A 17,404-nucleotide genomic window follows, 5' to 3' on the forward strand; every position below is an offset into this window, starting at 1 on the left:
ATACTTATAACCAATGTTATGAATATCGTTTCAAAACCCGTTTCGGTTTGTCCATTGAAACGGAATATTTCAGTACCGGTCTATTTCAGCATATCGTTTCAGGTTGTTTCGGATTTCTATATATAAATATATATATATATATATCTTTCAATAAATTTTTCAAAAGATAATAATAAGTAATTAATTAATTACCAAAGTAACCACAAATAAGCAAATAATGTGTTGATTATTCATTTTTTAAATATTATTTATATACTATTAATTGGGTGTCTTTTTTAGAACAATGTGTATTTTTTTTTCTTCTAAACAAGTAGTAGTGTAGTACTATTTTTAATTGTCAGCACATATTACACTTTTAGCCTTAGGTTATGTGGCACTATTTGCTAGAAAAGAAAAAAACGTTGCATCATTTGCTTGCTTACCCATTTAAGAGATTTCACCTACCCCACCTAACCCAGCTGCTTTACCCAAGTCCTAATGTTCAAACTCTTTACTTTGAGTCTGAGTTTTTAACTCCTAACTCACAACACTCTCTTTGCCGCAAGACTTCTTCTACCACTTTCTTTGTGCTGCAAAATTGCAAATATGTGAAGGTTGAAGTTTCATGAGTAATCTAACTCAGGCTCAAAGAATGATCCAAGTTCACCTTCAGGTTCTTACCTCTCTCTCTCTCTCTCTCTCTCTGTTCATCACTTCATTGTTGTAAATTTTTGGGTTGTATTTGATGTTGTGAGGTAGAATAGAATCTGTGGAACTCAAAACATTTTTGCATGTAATGGTGAAAAATATCCTTAAGTTGAAGAAGGAGAAAAAAAAAAAGAAGGCAAAACTCTTTCCGGACAAAAATTACATTTCGGCCGAAATTGACCAGAATGCCCGAAACTAGCCGAAATTGGCCGAAATTTGATCCAAGGTGGAACAGAGGCTATTCCTATTCCAGTTTGCATACCGGTACGAAAAATTCTGTCCGTTCCAGTTGGAATGGAACGAAATTCATAACACTGCTTATAACTCATAACTGCAACTCAAATCTCATAATCCAAACCCCACTATCACTCAAAAACTCCAAAATTGTTGTTTGGTTACAAAACTCAGTCACATATCTCAACTTTTAAGTCCACTTTTTGCCAAAATTGTGGAACCCACCCCACTAACACTACACAAAGGTTATAGTTGCTACCCGCATCCATTTCCTCTTCCCCTCTTTCATATTCTCTCAAGTCCATCACCACCATCAATGGAAAACTCAGAACCCACCACTATCAATACCACCAATGGCCACAACGAAAAAATAAAAAATTTTAAAATTTTAAAAAAAATCCAACCATCAGCTATACCCACAAAAAGAAAAAATTTATAATCATCAATACCACCACCACCAACCACACAAACCCACCTCCATCACAGCTCAAGCTTCAAACCACAACTACAAACACAGAAAACCCAAACACACCAATACAAAATCTTCAGATCGATGATTCAAAATTGCCAACCCAAACCCACAAACACAAAAGACCCAAACCCAAGAATCCTTAGATCGAAAACCAAAATCATGAAAATGATGAGTAGGTTTATATTTCTAGGTATATATTTATGCGTTGATGAACATGATGACTGGGTCTGAAGAAGAAAGAAAGAAAGAAAAAGAAGAAAAGAAAGAAAAACAAAACCAGGAAGAAGAGGAGAAAAAAAAGAAAATCCCTTTGGTGGTGGAGTGGGTATGAAGTGAAGAGAGAGATAAAATAAAAAGTAGTCGTTAGTATGACACTATTAGTCTGTTACTTTGACAATGACAAGTCAAGAGTTAGTATGATACTGTTACTTGACAGTTACAAGTCAGGAGAATGGGTCCTACAAATTTGATTTTTTTACCACTTTGCCAATATCACTCATAATCCATAATCTGAAAATACCAAAACTGTGTTTTCAATTTCTATCATCCAAACTCAAAATTTTAAGTTTTTGAGTGATGTCGTGATGAAAACAAACATCCAAAACTAAGCCAAACACTGCATCATTTGTGAGAGCCATGAGTTTTGGATGATGAATCATAAAAATTAAAAAGCCGTACATAAACTAACTTTTAAAAAAAAAAAAATTTAAATTAAAAAATTAAAAGCCAGCTTATAAGCTTAAACAAATAGACCAAGACGACCATTGAACCGAACAGAAACTTTCCACTACTATGAAAAGAAGAAAAACAGTTAAAATGAAACGAAGTAGTTCACTAAATCAAATTAGCACACGTGTTCCTACGTTAAACAAAACCAGACATTGAAGAAGAAAAAAAAGAAGGTAAAATACAACCTCGTGGCACAGGGCAGTAGCCAGTCAAGGTCTCTTCAGACCAATTAATGAAGAAGAATCATCAGATTATTAGACCCGCAGAATGCCTATGATTGGCCACTTTCACACTCACTACAAGACCCTGAAAAACCAGGAGGTGACTTGACTTGACCGGACTTGAGACTCAGATTAGTAGCTGTTTTGCCATATCTGTTGAGACTGCTTTGGTGGTTGGCCTTGAGAGGCACCAAGGGATGCTGCATCCCTCGGGTTTTGTTGCTGATGTTCCATTGACAAACCACCAGTTTGGGAATGATAGTAATTCGGGTAACTGAAATGCTGTGATGGCTGCTGACCTTGCCGATACCCACTCGGCTGCTGATTCTGCCCCTGGAAGCTGTAATATGTGCTTGGAAGAGCAGAAACTGTTCGGGAACCAGGCCCATGAACCCACATCGCTGAATTATCATTCTGAATACCAATGGAAAAAGGAGGAGGACTAACTTAGTTTCAGAAGAACCAACACAACATAGAGAAAGAAACAACTGAAATCTGTTACTTATCAATTTGGTGGCATTTTACAACAGCATGCACATGATATTTTTCTCTACACCATCTATCATGCCTTTGAAACCAGTCATTTTCACTGACTTGAATAATGAAATGGAAGCCTTTTTCTAGTTAATTTTTATTGACATGTTCTGATCATGGAATATTCCATTTTCACATCAGAGAAACAGCATGTAAATAAAAGGAATAGAAGGTAAAAATGTAATATTTATTATGTTTCCAAAGCCATGTAGTGAAAATACCTGCTGAAGTGAGATCAAATGATTACTGTCCTTATATTGAGAACTTAAAACATCATCATAGCCAACCGTTGTGCCTGTAGGTGCAGTAGGTGGATTCAGAGGAAAGTTTCCCCCAGGAATGCTGGTTGAACTCCCAAAGGCATATCCAGAGGGAATAGCTGCAGATTGAGGCAAACTGCTGACAGAAACACTATTTTTGTATTGTGGTAGCATTGCTGCCAGAGACTGATGGTATGTGTTGTTACCAGCAAATCCCTGCTGGTAAGCAGAGGGCATATACGTGTAGCTCTGAGGCAAGAATGGATAGCTGATCATGTTGGCAAAATGTCCCAAAGGAAGAGTAGGTTGGGAATAAGGGTGCACAGCAAGGTGTTGAGGAAGAGCAGGTCCTGTAGCAACGCCGGCACCAGGCAGCGTCTGAGTAGGCTGAGGTGTAGAAATACTACCTGCTCTCAAAGCCTGCACACAAACAAGATAATGGTCAGAAGAACTGTATCCCCAGCACTTCCTGAATTTATTAAACTACTATGTCTTCTTAACACACGCAGTTAATTGTCTATGATTTTTTTCACTCTTAAAGGCAATTACTTTCTTGGACAAGTTTTAGCTACTTGAAACATGCAAACTCACAAGGTAAAAATATTTTTGATATTTTTTCTATTTAATTACTAACAAAATACTTATGCATTATGTATGTGAAGCGTAGATCCAAAGCCTGAAGTGCAGGGGCACCAGGCCTAACACAAGACAGCTGGTGGCCAGTTCTATTCCCCCCTTCACCCACAAGGCTACAACATGGAAAGCAGGGGGGGCAAGGTTATTCCTTTATGATTGTCAGTGCAGAAAGGTTCTGATACAGCTTGAGTGCTTGAATTATTAACTTCATCTCAGCAATAAGAACTTGATCAGAGCAAGAGAATGACACTTATCCTGAGAGTGAAAGGAAGCAACCAACTGCTGTCTCTAGTTGCATCATCACCAAAACTGCACTTTAAATCAAAATTGCAAGGATATTGCACTGTAGCTTTACCTTGGCTAGTTGCATCATCACCAAAACTGAACTTTAAGTGTTTGTTTGGATTTGGCATCTGCGTTTTTGGCCTTTTTTTTAAAAAAAAAAAAGTCCAGCGCCTGGTGCACAGTATTTTCATTAATGAACAGTAACCAAAAAATTTTTTTTATTGTTTTCAGTTTTCAGCAAAATAAGCGGTATCCAAACGCATACTAAATCAAAATTTCAAGGACATTGCACTGTAGCTTTGATTTGTCCATAGAGTGAAGCACTTTTATCCTACTCCAGCACAATACAATGAATATGTGCTTGGCTAAGGAAGCTTCAATGTTTTATTCCTATTCTTTTAAAGCTTAGGGAGATGGGTGTAACAAAGGGGTGTTCAAGGGAGACTAAATGACAATGCTAGCTGCATTAAAAGACGAAGGCAAGTGCTTATCCAAGATAGGGTATGTGATTGACAATGCAAAGGGAGGCAAAGTGCTTGAGGCGGAGGACTTTCAACCATAGGCAGGAAAATAATGAACCCGTGCACTGGCCAGACAAGCTCAGTACTTCAATAATGTAGCAGTATGGCTTGAGGATGTACCAGACTTTGTTACAAGTCGTATTCACAACAATGCTATTCATAGAACAGGATGATAATCTACTATCTTTTCTTGTACATAAATAAAGAAAAAACTTAGGGAAACAGAGAAGTTCATGGCAGATGGTGAAGATGAATGTTGCAAAATAAGTGACTTCTTTGACCTGAAAGTTTGAAAAAACATCATTTTCTAGATTTTCATTTTAGATTGTTACTTAAATTTTTCAATCTTTACATGTCAATTTTCTACACCCATTGAACAAGTTCACTGTATAAACAAAAGGTTTTAGGAAAAGCAAGACTAAGTCAAGGCAAACCTAAAAGTAATTCTTTGTTTTTTTTTTTTAAGAATGTTAAAAAGAGGGGAGAGAAAAATATGAAGGCAAAGAGATACTTAAATCAGATCAATTTTATTTTCAGGATTAATCTTACATGATAATATGGAGGATTGAGAGCCCCCCTCAATTTAGAGAATAAGAGTAAATTGAGGGGAAAAGCTCCTATAGTGGTGCATGAATTATAACTATCTACCAAACTAAAGTTAAATTTCAGGCCTCTTTACAAAGCTGAAAGAAACCACATGGTCCAAAAAGGTTGGAATCATTGGGAGATTACTAGGAAGAGAATATTTAGTCTCAGAAACAATTTTCCCTTGGGAAGCTAAATAAAACTTCTAATGAAGTGAAATTGAGGAAATTAATTACTGTTCAACCATGTGTAGCAAAGACCAACAGTGCACCAATAAAAGGCATTCGGTTAGTTTAATGCAACATCTGGGAAAAATGAAATCAAAAAGGAAGTCAACCTATAATCACAGACAGAAAAATAAAGCCTTCATATAACACAAAACTGATTCTTTCTAGATGGCCAAGTGAAGTGTAGCCAAGTCCATATAGTTATGTAAAGATTTGGCCTAGTTAACTTCTAAATGTAGTTGTTGATCAACAAGGATGTTTTAGCAATGTGTACGTATGCACCAATGAGCTCTAGCAGTCTAGCTCAAACAGCACCTCCTCCCCTTGTAACAAGGTGGATGGTAAGGTCATATAGGTTAAAAAGACCCCCCACATCTGTGGTTACCATTTTTTTTTTTTTAACATTTTATCTGTATGTCATTTTCTACCTCCAGTAATCTTAATAGGTTACATATTTAGGGATAAAGATCCTCTCCATTTGTTTTTGAAATGGAGAGGGTCATTACATGGTGAAGATTTATTAATCTGTCATGAATCAAAAGGTGTACACGTTGTGATGACATTTAAAATCAGCCATCATTCTTTATTTGGTAAGGCAATATTTTAAATGACATGGTACATGGCACATGTACCCCTTTTTTTATGATAGATAACATAAAATATTATTAAAAATAAAGCCAACCCGAGTACATTGGAGATGTACCATGGGGGTACAAATCAGGAACCAAAATGCGTACCCCTTTAGATTAATAAAATTTAACTCTTTTGTGAAATGGTCCATCTCCATTTCAAAAACAAATGGAGAGAATCCTAATATGGGGGAAAACAAAGATAAGAAACAAAGAAGATCTAATACAAGTTGTAAAATCTGTTTCTTTGACCATAAAGCAGCATGACTTTAAAAACTTATTCAATAAGCTAGAGTAGAGAAGCACCTCTGGCATAGACATGGTGGGACCACTAATAGAAGAAGCCACATTGCTGTATTTTGTGGGCATTGATTGTGTCACAGGAAAGGGTGAATATGCAAAATCCTCCCTTGCAGTCTGAACAGATGAAGCCAACAAACTGCTGGGCAACGAATTTGTATATGCCTGCTGCTGAAACAATTACATATAGTGACTAGTGAGCTGAAACATTTAACGGCATCAATTTCAAGCTCGCCTAAGATTAATGCATCATATACATGCAAACAAAGGAAGACAAAGCAACCAAAGAAAGCACAGCAAGAGCATGAGAATATCAAGATCATACATACACAACAATGCTAAAGCTTGAGTTAAATAATGACAAAGGATAGGCTTCATTGCATGTCCCTTCTATTCCCCTCAGTATATTTTCCTGATATAGCCATATAAAAAATATCTATTTTTTCTTTCCTGTTCTCTTTTTTCCACCTTTGGAAGCAAAAAATAATTTTATTTGGAAAGGAAAATAATAGTACATGATATATGTATCAACCACTCACACGCTCAAGTTTGTATAAAATTCTGAATAAGCACATGAGCAAAGGCTGACTAGATTAGTTGACCAAATATACAAACTTCCTATCATGGATTGCTTGATAACATGGCAACAGCAATGTTTTTCTATTCTTCTCACACCAAATTGTACACAACACACATAAAGGAACAGCACCCCAAATTTTCAAACATTGTATTTTTAATAAGTAATAATGTTTTAGTGAAAATTAAACAGAAGTGATCCCCATGTACAGAGGAAGTGTACTAAGGATGCAACAAAACTTCAACTAAATTTACATAAATCTAGAAAATTCTCTAACGTAGAAAAAGAATGGCCACTTAAGGCAGCCAAGTGCCAACCAATCAAACATGGATTGTAAAAGATACAACTTTAGCTCCATAGAAAAAACGCCCAATCCCATCAAAAGTACAAAGATTCATCTCTCTCCAAATTCAAATAAAATAAAATAAATGAGGAATGGCCCCCATACATTGACAGAATGATTGTTTCTCAAGCCCCCCTCCCAGCACATCAAATTTTCAAACATCTATGCCAATGAAAGCTCCCTTTCCAACAACTTAACATTTGAATCACTATCCTTGTGCACAAATGACCATATCTCTCACCACTGAACAGTGAAGAAAAAGATGTTCAATTGATTCCTCACTATTCTTGTGCACCACACCGATCAACAATCAAAAAATTTCTTTCTGAAGATTATCTACCATTAAAAGTTTGCCCAATGCTGCTGTCCATGTGAAGGAGGCAACCTTTCATAGCACCGTGACACTCCAAATAGTCCTCCAAAGAAAAATAATACCTCTAGAACCCCAAAATGCATCCTAGTATGAGTGAACTTCAAAATTTCCTGCTTTAAAGGTCTCCAAAATATTTATCTTCTCCATGTATAGTGGGTAGAATGCTATCAAAGACGATCTCCACAGATTCCAACTCCCAATCTTGGATTGACCAGCTGAACTGAGGATTCCAATTTCGCCTATCTCTCAAGCAAGATGCTACAGAAGCATTATTGTCTACTGCAATCCGAAATAAATCCTCCATAATAACATCTTTTAAGGCAAGAATCCACACCATAAATCATGCCAAAACCAAGCCCACATACCTTCCCCGACAGAGAACTGAATGTATCTATTAAAGTTTCTCCAACATCGTTGGATAGATTTCCAGAGCCTTGCCCTTACTCAACATTGCCTAATTCCATTTTTCCATTGCTGGATTCTCATCACCAATGCAAACCCTTTTACTCCCCACTTAATTAATTTTGGCAAATACTCACCTATTTTTTCTTTTTCTAAAAATTATTTAGCATTTTTTATTAAAATAAATATTTAGCACTTCACAATTCTCAGTAGTGATGTTAATGACTATCATCATTGCCTTCACCACAACTCAAATAACACCACAGTTTATGCATTTGCTTAATGCAGTAGGGTTGCATAAATCATAGTCAGAAGAAAGCACTTGCTAGCACCTGATTGAAGGTGCACAGTTGCAAGAGCTATTTACTAGTCCTTAGAGACCAAGTGACTCCCTGTCACAACTAAAGCCAATCCCTGTCAAGCCACCAAGCTTATCATTGTTGACAACAAAAGGCTAACTCCGAAATGAGATTAATTCACGTTGAATGATTAGCATAGTATTTCTTGAGTGACCCCATGCCAAAGACCATCGAAATGAGGTCAACAATGAGAAGGCCATAAGGCCAAAACTTCATAATTGATTCCATTTAGGAAATGTTCACATGTATAAACCAGCCAAGTTGTGGTCATGTCCACATGTCTGTTGCACACCTAGAATCTCCAAGAAAAGGGGGTTTTTCAGCCCAATAATTGTATTTGAATCTTATGAAAAAACTATTTGTTGCTTCTCGTTGTTGAATTCACTTAACAGGAAGCATGTGAACTCACACACATACAAAATAATATAGGACTCATGTAACATGTGTCACTATTCATTTGCTTTCAAACACTGTAGAAGAATGTGCCCAGTATACCTTTTTATTTTAGCTCAGCAACTTGAACAAAACGTTCTAAAGTCATTAGTTTTTCCTCACATTTCAGTCAAGAAAAGTTTGTACTCAAAAATTGTAATATGAACTGTAATCCCATCAGAAATACTCGGTTATTTATCACACGCCTTGGGTTTATTTTCACAAATATAATCACAGATGTATTGCTAAGCAATTTGTCCTACAAACTCATCCTCCTTACATCCATATCTTCCTAACATTTGAAAATTTTGGAGTGTCCTAAATCTGCTTCCATAATTCAAACATTTTATATTTTCTTTAATTTTCTCAATCTTTCCCCAGATTTTTATAATTTTTTGTAATATCATATTGCACTGTTTCCTCAACAACATATTTGAAAGGATGAAAATTGTCTTGAAATTGAATCTTATAAATTAACCAACAAAAAATAGAAGTTTTATTGAGAAATTATTGAAATTTTATTTACCAAAAAAGAAATTATAGACATTTCAATAGTTTCTTTAATATCAACTCATGTTCTGCAATATCAAAATTTAACTTATGACAATCATAAAGTACACATGAAACCATAATTTTCCACATATCCAAGGTAAAACTGAGGGTTTTATTATATTACCATTACACTTGAGAGAGCGGCAAGACTCTGCATTGGTGAGCTAGTCTGTGGATGAGTAAATGCATTATTGAATTGTTGGGTATTTTCATATGTAAAATCAGCTGCAGATGAAGGGAATGCATATTGATTCCCCTGAGCAACTTCAGTGGTTTCCTGTTTCAACGCCTCTGGTTGTGAAACTGAAGGAGAATCATAATTCACAGTGCCCCCACCAGTTCTATGAACTACATTTCCATCCGAGGTAGTGTTGAGATGCTCGTCCCCATAATATTCAGGATTCCTGCACGATATATATACATATATATAATTTTTTTCTTGGTAAAGACAATTATAGACAACTGAGCAAGACAGTAATGCTACAATAAACAGGGCATACCGAGAGTCTGAGTGCCCAATTGATGAAACATCTGCTGCTGAAGATGTCTCCTCCAAGTCACTTGTCAAGGGCCTAGTTGCAAATGACCCAGATCCTGAAAAAGCAGCACCAGTGCCAGATCCAAAACTCCCAAAGCTCAAGTTCAAGCAATCTGGAGTATGGAGTTGGAGGTGATTTGGAATTATTACAGGAGGGTTATCCTCTTCAAGTGGTGCTTCCTGATCTTGCTTTTGTAAATCTAGTTGCTGCAAGTTTGCAGTGACTGATGAAATACCATCTTCAGCTGATTAAAAAAAAAAAAAAAAAAGAGAAAAAATGTAATAAGCTGATGTGTTGGAAAAACTCAATTACATATATAATGGTCACTTTCAATAATGTAGGGAAAATCTATTTAAGAAATATATGTGTGTATGTGAGTATATCAATGAAAAATGGTAAGGAAAGATGAAGTGTACACAAAAGCAATATGGAAATCATTGTAGTCACCTTCATTATGCTCCAAAACATGCTTGTGAGGCTGGTAGGAATTCATTTCATTATAAAAGCTATTATCAAGGACAGATGGACCTCCAGAATTGTTCTCTTGCTCATTTCTACTGGACACAGAAGTAGATCCAACACGGTTCGCATTAAGCATCTCGATAGGCAAATCCTCTGCTACCTGAAGCTCATCTAACTGGTACTTTGTATGACGATTAACTCTATCCAAGGGTAAGTGAGATGGATCTGCATATGGCTCAGTGTCTGAAGGCGCCTCTACAACAGAGGGTAGACTTGAAGTAGGTGGCTCAATTGCAGGCCATTCATCATTTGGAGGAAGTTGCTGGCTTGTGAAAACTCCTGGCTCAGTATTAATGTCTGACACCATGGAAGCATGATCTTGCAAGGAATGCAAATTATGATGTGTGGCGGCAGAAGAAGCCAAAACATTTTGATGGTTAGCACTCTGGAGAGGGGGGCTTGGAACAGCAGAAGCCTTGCCATGTGGCTTACCCATCTTAACAATGTCAGCCATTGATACATGACCTGGGCCCCCCAACCAGGTAGATTGAAATCCAGAAGGCTGTGTTGATGATGATATCCCATCACTTGTGCCCACTATTGGCAATTTAATTTCTGGGGCCACAGAATCACTGCAACAAATTTTTAACTTAAATGAGAAACAATGAGCTCCACATCGCAGACAAACTTATTTGGAGAACAAAGAATCCCCTTGGACGCAATCTATAACATCAAGGCTATACAAATATTCCAAAAATGTGACAAACTCAATTTGACCTCCACCATGTTTCATAAGGCTGGACAAGTAATTAGACATCCAGAGAAGCAAGAGAGTTCCATTAGTCACTCTATCTGTTAGTGATTTTCATAAAATCTACTTTTAGATATTCATTGAAGGCCTGTTTGGTTGAGCTAATTTTTATCCTAAAAGAAAATGTACAGCTTTTGAAAGCATAATCTTTTTTTTTTTTGATAAGTAAAAAGCTTTATTGATATCAAAAAAAGGGGACACCCTTGTACACTAGGAGAGCTTTTGAAAGCATGATCTTTCCCAAGGTAAAAGTATACTTTTACACAATAAACAAAATAAGTTCATCCAAACACACACTAAATCAACTCCAACAACTAGCAAACAGCACTATACCAGCAATGTTTATAGGTTCTCCCACAATTTTAAGAAAGGAAATAGATTCTACAGTCTACATTCTTTTCCCGCAACACATTAGACAATTGTTGCAAATAGACATTATTATTAGCAAACTATGCTCTCACAACAGACAATTCCACAATTAATTCAAGTTCTCCACAGCTTAGGAAACTCAAAACTTGTAAATACTATCTTTCTTTCTATAGGATTATCAACCATTTCAACTTTGTTGTTGATTGCCACCTTAAAAAATTAGATCCAGCAGACAAGGGAACCAAACTCAAACTTCCAAGACTTGGGAAGGAATGCACCATGTTTCCCATTAAAACTAGGAGCAAATATCTCATAGAAAAATATTCTGCGGCTGTAATCAACAAGCATGTCATCAGTAAAAGATAGAAACAAATTAATATGGCTAATAATGATAAGCACACCTTCATAAACTAATCAACAACCTTAGAAAGCGCTAATATGCTTTCTAAAAAACTAAATCCATTAAAAAGATGGTAAAGGGAAGCCACCCGAAAAAACACACAAACTTCACAAGAACTGATGACGAAACCAAACAAAAAAAAAAGGGAATGAAATATTAAGCATGTTAATAGTCTATTAAAATTAGGAAAAGGATTTTATGAAGATGTTTCACTCTCTTCATTATACTAGTTTTTTAATGCTTTCATTTATTTTTATCATCACAAAGAAATCAAGAGCACCAGATGAAAAGGACTATAGGCATATTAGCTTGGTTGGTGTGTCTTACAAGCTGGTAGCCAAGGCTTTGGCAAATAAATTGAAGAAGGTACTGTAGAAAATACATTCAAATTAACAAAATGCAATTATTTCAGAAAGAAAAATGCCTGATTAAATTCTTATTGCCAATGGAAGTATACTAAAATCAGGAAATCCATGGTGTGTAAGCTTCACCTGTATAAGACCTATGATAATGTAAACTAGAGATGGCAGTTTTGCATTTGACATTGTATTCCACAGGTAAGATTTCCTGTTCTTGTTAATAGGAATCCAAATTGAATATTTCAACAGGGCTAAATGGTTAGAACAAAAGGACCCTTTATCCCCATTATGTTTGTTTTGATGAGAAAGGTATTGAGGTCTAATGATTATTAAAAGCAGTCAAGTGAGGGTTGGTGTCAGGCTTCCAAATAGAGTACGCCAATAATGGGGTACTGCTGATTTCTTATCTTTTGTTTGCTGATGATACCTTGATTTCTTGTGGGGTTGACTCGCAAGGGATTATTTCTTTGCAGTGCTATTACTTTGATCCAAGGCAAATTCCAGGTTGAAACTTAAAAGTGAACTTGAGTAAGAGTGGGCTAATACACAAAAGAGATTAGAAAATATAGAAGCACTAGCTAAGTTGACTTGGTATAAGATGGACTCTGTCAGTCAGTTACATTTGTCTATTGGGTTCTCTACAGATATGGATATTCTTGTGATGTAATTCTTGAGAAAATGCTAAGGAGAATGGCACAGTGAAAGAAAATGTATTTAGTGAAAAGGGGTGGAATTACTTTGATTATACATATGTTGTCTATTTTCCCCACCCAATTCAATGTCAATCTTTAGCGTGCAAGGGCTACTAAGAGGCATGAGAAATTACAAAGAGATTTCTTGTGGGGTAGCATACATGACCTACAGAGGTTTATTTGATAAGCTCGGAGAAGGTTTGTTCCCCCCGCAATTATGTGGATTGGGAGTTCAAAAGCTTGGAGTCTAAACAAGTTCTAATGGATTTTAGCGATAGGTCATGGAGAGTGATATTCTTTAGAGGCTGTGAGGACAAAAATAAGGGGAGAGATGGAGTCGATGTTGATTTGCAAAGACATGCAACTTCCACATAGTTAGTTTATGGAAACACATTAACTGAGGGCTTCGGTTTTCAACCTATGTCGAATCCTATGTTAGAGACAATAGCATAAGCGTGGAGATAAACCATTGAAACTATTATTCCTTCAATTGTTTAATATTGTGGCAAAAGAAAGAAGCCACAATGACTGATAATTAACTTCATAATAATCTCCCTGTTACCCTTACACGATTAAGAGCTTGACCTGTTGACAATTTTCTCCATATGTTATATTCAATAAAGATTAATGAGATGGACTTGAATAGAATGATTTGACCATTTTCAAAGAATCAAAAAAATTGACGTAAAATCTTAGTATAAAGCTTTACAATGAAGCATAGGAGTTGACTGGTTGAAAATCACAATGGAAGGTGAAAGTTCCTACAAAGGAATTTCTTGTATTGGACGGTCGTACAAAGTTTTTTTAAAAAAAAAAGAGGTAATAAAAACATGATTAATTGGTGTTGTAAGTAAAAATAAGTGGGAAGACTGTAAATCACCTTTATAACTTTAGATCTTACCAATTCACTCTCTCTTCCTTTTTATTTTTGTGGGAGGGGGGGGGGGGGGCGGGGGTTTGCATTTATCTGGTATAGATCCCACATACCAGGAAAAAAGCCCTTTTCATTTTTTTTTAATGAAAATCTTAACCCCCTTCCCCCCCCCCAAAAAAAAAAAAACTGAGCATCGCAACTCATAGCAATTAATTGCATTGCTACTTCTCAATTTTCAAACCAGAAGAGATATCAACTTAAGGTTTTTAATAGGAAGAACCTGTATGAGGTAGGTCGTCGACTCGTGTGATTCCCAGACATGCTGAATGACGAAGATGAAGAGGCTGAAAAAGCATGTGTCCCATTTTCCTTCTTATATGCAGGTTTACCATATAAACCACCGGGGTCTGACAAAAATGAAAAATAAGTGCATGTTTAACATGGTTGCACAGTGATTTCAAACAAAATAGATCCTGGAGGTTGCTCAGTGACATCCACATACCAGTAGAGCTAAATTGGCTTGAACCACCACGTCCAACATAGCGGTCTGCACCACCCCTACCACCACGATTTGAAGTGTTATTAGCACCACGAGATCTGGAATCTGGTATGTCCTTGCTCTGAAGCAATAAGAGAAAGATTAGTAAAGAAGACTGACAAGAACCACGCTAACCACAATGGTGAAAACTAAAGGAAATAGTAGAAGTGCCATAATCAGCCCAAGCAACCTCCTAATCCATGCATGAAAAAATGTGCACATTAAGCAAGCCTTAAATTAAAGGTGTTCAAGTAACACAACCACAACATTACTGTGCACAAAAAAAAATCAGTATCACAAATTAGGAGCATAACAAAAAGGACGTTACAGATTTTAAAATATAAGATCCCATGAACGCACCTCTTTTTTCTTTTCTCGCTTGCTTTTCACCTCATGAAAGGGATCTACACAATTAATAAACTTAACATAAGAAACTAATACGATTATCAGTAACAATATGTAAGTGAAAAGAAACCCCAAAACCTCCCCAGTCCCCATTAAACGGAACAAGACACTACAAATCCAATATCAGAAATTCAAAATGGTTGGAGATGAAGCCTAATCGGAATGACAGCAAAGGAATCCTTCTTTGTAAGGGGAACTGTACAAACTACAAAGTCAAATCTTAATGCCAAAAAAAATGCACAATGGAAATCGAATTCAAGAACAGTTTAAATTTAACTCAAAAGGGTAAAACTTAGATACGGTACATTAGGTTCCCCAATTATATTCAACCACATGGTTGTATTGACGAATACAACACAAACAGTGTTTTTTGTCCAAGTACAACTAAACTCAGTACACAACCTAAAGTACTACACCTAATACACTACCTGAGTTTTTTACCCTAACTAAAATCTGTTTCTTTTATGTTCATTAGGAGTGAAAACAACAAATTTATCAAGCAATTCGAAAGTAAAGCAGATAAAAATCATAGTAACATACTTACTTGGTTAGGAATACTTAGGGCAAGGATTAATAGACTATAGAAAAGCCATAAGCTTACTAATAGATAACATTCTATTACTTAGGGCAAATAGAGAGGAGCACTTAATTCTAAAGCAAAAAAGCAATAATCTGGAGTTGCCCTCACTGATAGTGACAGCATTTTCTCAAAGAATAAAACTGTGCCCTAGACAACAAAATAGCATAATGTAAAATACCCTTTTACTTAAAAGATGGCCAATTGAAATTTTAAAAAAAAAAAAAAAAAAAAAAAACTCAACCCTAACCAATACACTTCGGCACTCGGGGCCCATCTTAACATACAAAGCCACAACTTTTGCCACAACTATCCTCAGTGACACAGCAGTTTATCAAAGAATAAAACTGTGCCCTAAAAAAGAAAGTAGCATACTGTAAAATACCCTTTAACTTAAAAGACGGTCAATTAAAAAAAAAAAACTCAACCTTAACTAATACACTTTGGCGCTCGTTATTGGGACCCATCTTAACATACAAAACCACAACTTTTGCTACAACTATCTTAAGTGGCCGTCGGTCACTTTCACATGAACCCAGATAAATAAATAAAAAATTTAAAAAAAAACATAGTAACATATTTACTTTGGTAAAAGTAAAACAATAATTAGGGCAAACAGAGATACATAGCGGTTAATTCTAAAGCGCAAAAAAGAAATAATCTGGAGTGGTAGCCAGTGATAGTGATATACAACAGTATGGGTCAGTGAAATCAAGAACACACAACTGTGCCCTAGAAAAAAAAATGATAATAAAGTAGTATAATGTAAAGAAAGCAATAAAAGATAGAGATGTAGATGTAGATGTAGATTTGAAAGAAGCCACAGCCATGGACCTTGAGAGAGAAGACGATTAACGGCCTCGTCAGGGTCCATGTTACATTCTTTAAGCGTGAAATAGATCTCTTGCTCGGTACAGAGATTGTTCACTATCTCCTTCAAGCTCTGAACCATCTTTCTTGACGACGCCGGGATTGTGGAAATCCCATTATTGCCCTTCCCACCGCCGCCGCCACTTCCGCCTCGAACACTCATCCTCTCAGGTGGGGGGGAGAAGAAACTCTTGGAAGTCTCTCGCAGATCTGACAAAGCCGATGATGCGATAGGGTTTTTCCTCTTTTTCACTCGCTGTTTGGGGTTTTCGTTTCGCCGCGCGAGAGAAGAGAAACAACAAACAACACTGGCTGGAAAGAAAAAAAGAAGGTCTAAAAATAACAAAGACAAGGTTATATCCAAACTTCTCTCTCTCTCTCTCTCTCTCTCTCTCTTATATCCTTCTGTCTCTTGCACGCTTTGCACCGAAAACCCTTTCTCTCTCTCTCTCTCTCGCTCTATGTTAATTATTATACTCTCTCTCTCTCTCTCTTGCTTTTTCTCTCTCTCTCTGTCTCTGCGCAGTTTTTTTATTTATTTTTTATTTGGGGATTTTTTTTTCAAAAACTGTTATGCTGTTTGCCATTATGTATTTAACCTTTTTGTTTATTAATGATTTCATAATAATACAAAAATTACTTTTTTTTATTTTTTTGAGAAAAAAATAAGCGAAATTTTATTAATAACAAAAAATTACTTATACTTTTTACTAGTTCAAATTTATATATTAGAATATATATCTGTATATATTACTTTTGGTTAGAATATAATTTTAAAATTTAAATAATAGTGTTTTACAAAAGGTAAACCATGATAAGATAACATTTAATAATAAGTCACTATTTTGAAATTTTTAAATCTCTTTCTTTTGTAATAAATTTAATAGTTATTACGGGAGGGAGGAGATTTTTTTTTTTTTTAAAGAAACGGGAGAGAGGAGACGTGAACCTTCATGTCTTACAGATTTTAAGTAATGGAGGTTTTATTTATGTTTTTAGTGAACTTTCCTAAGATCTTTTATTAGTACCGTTTAATTTTAAATAAACAATCTTAATTATTTATGATGAAAATGTAACAATCTTTCACAAATAGATGATAATCATTTGGCACAAACACAATTTCTATGACCAACTTATAAATAAAAGAGTT

The 17,404-nt window shown here is 35.8% G+C and overlaps 1 protein-coding gene across 2 annotated transcripts; it reads right to left on the bottom strand.

The window, feature by feature from the left end:
• Window positions 1–2,157: 2,157 nt before the first annotated feature.
• LOC115988709 lies at window positions 2,158–16,699 on the bottom strand. 2 transcript variants are annotated; one of them, XM_031112316.1, is made up of 10 exons: window positions 16,219–16,699; window positions 14,763–14,806; window positions 14,367–14,484; window positions 14,145–14,271; window positions 10,345–10,991; window positions 9,859–10,141; window positions 9,483–9,762; window positions 6,327–6,488; window positions 3,099–3,557; window positions 2,158–2,757 (listed from the first exon to the last, which is right to left on the bottom strand). In XM_031112316.1, the coding sequence occupies exons 1-10, from the start codon at window positions 16,415–16,417 to the stop codon at window positions 2,476–2,478; spliced, it is 2,601 nt and encodes an 866-aa protein (XP_030968176.1). In that variant the 5' UTR covers window positions 16,418–16,699; the 3' UTR covers window positions 2,158–2,475. The 2 variants fall into 2 exon arrangements, with proteins under 2 accessions (XP_030968176.1, XP_030968175.1); XM_031112315.1 differs by having other exon boundaries at window positions 6,327–6,491.
• Window positions 16,700–17,404: the final 705 nt, after the last annotated feature.

The sequence above is a fragment of the Quercus lobata genome, chromosome 5 (assembly GCF_001633185.2).
Source record: "Quercus lobata isolate SW786 chromosome 5, ValleyOak3.0 Primary Assembly, whole genome shotgun sequence".
Lineage (NCBI taxonomy): Eukaryota > Viridiplantae > Streptophyta > Magnoliopsida > Fagales > Fagaceae > Quercus > Quercus lobata.

Coding starts and splice junctions, on each gene's coding strand:
- LOC115988709 (XM_031112315.1), bottom strand. CDS start 16,417: ATGAGTGTTCGAGGCGGAAGTGGCGGCGGCGGTGGGAAGGGCAATAAT. Junction 14,272..14,366: donor AAGCCAATTTAGCTCTACTG/GTATGTGGATGT, acceptor CATTTTTGTCAG/ACCCCGGTGGTTTATATGGT. Junction 9,763..9,858: donor ATTGGGCACTCAGACTCTCG/GTATGCCCTGTT, acceptor TATATCGTGCAG/GAATCCTGAATATTATGGGG.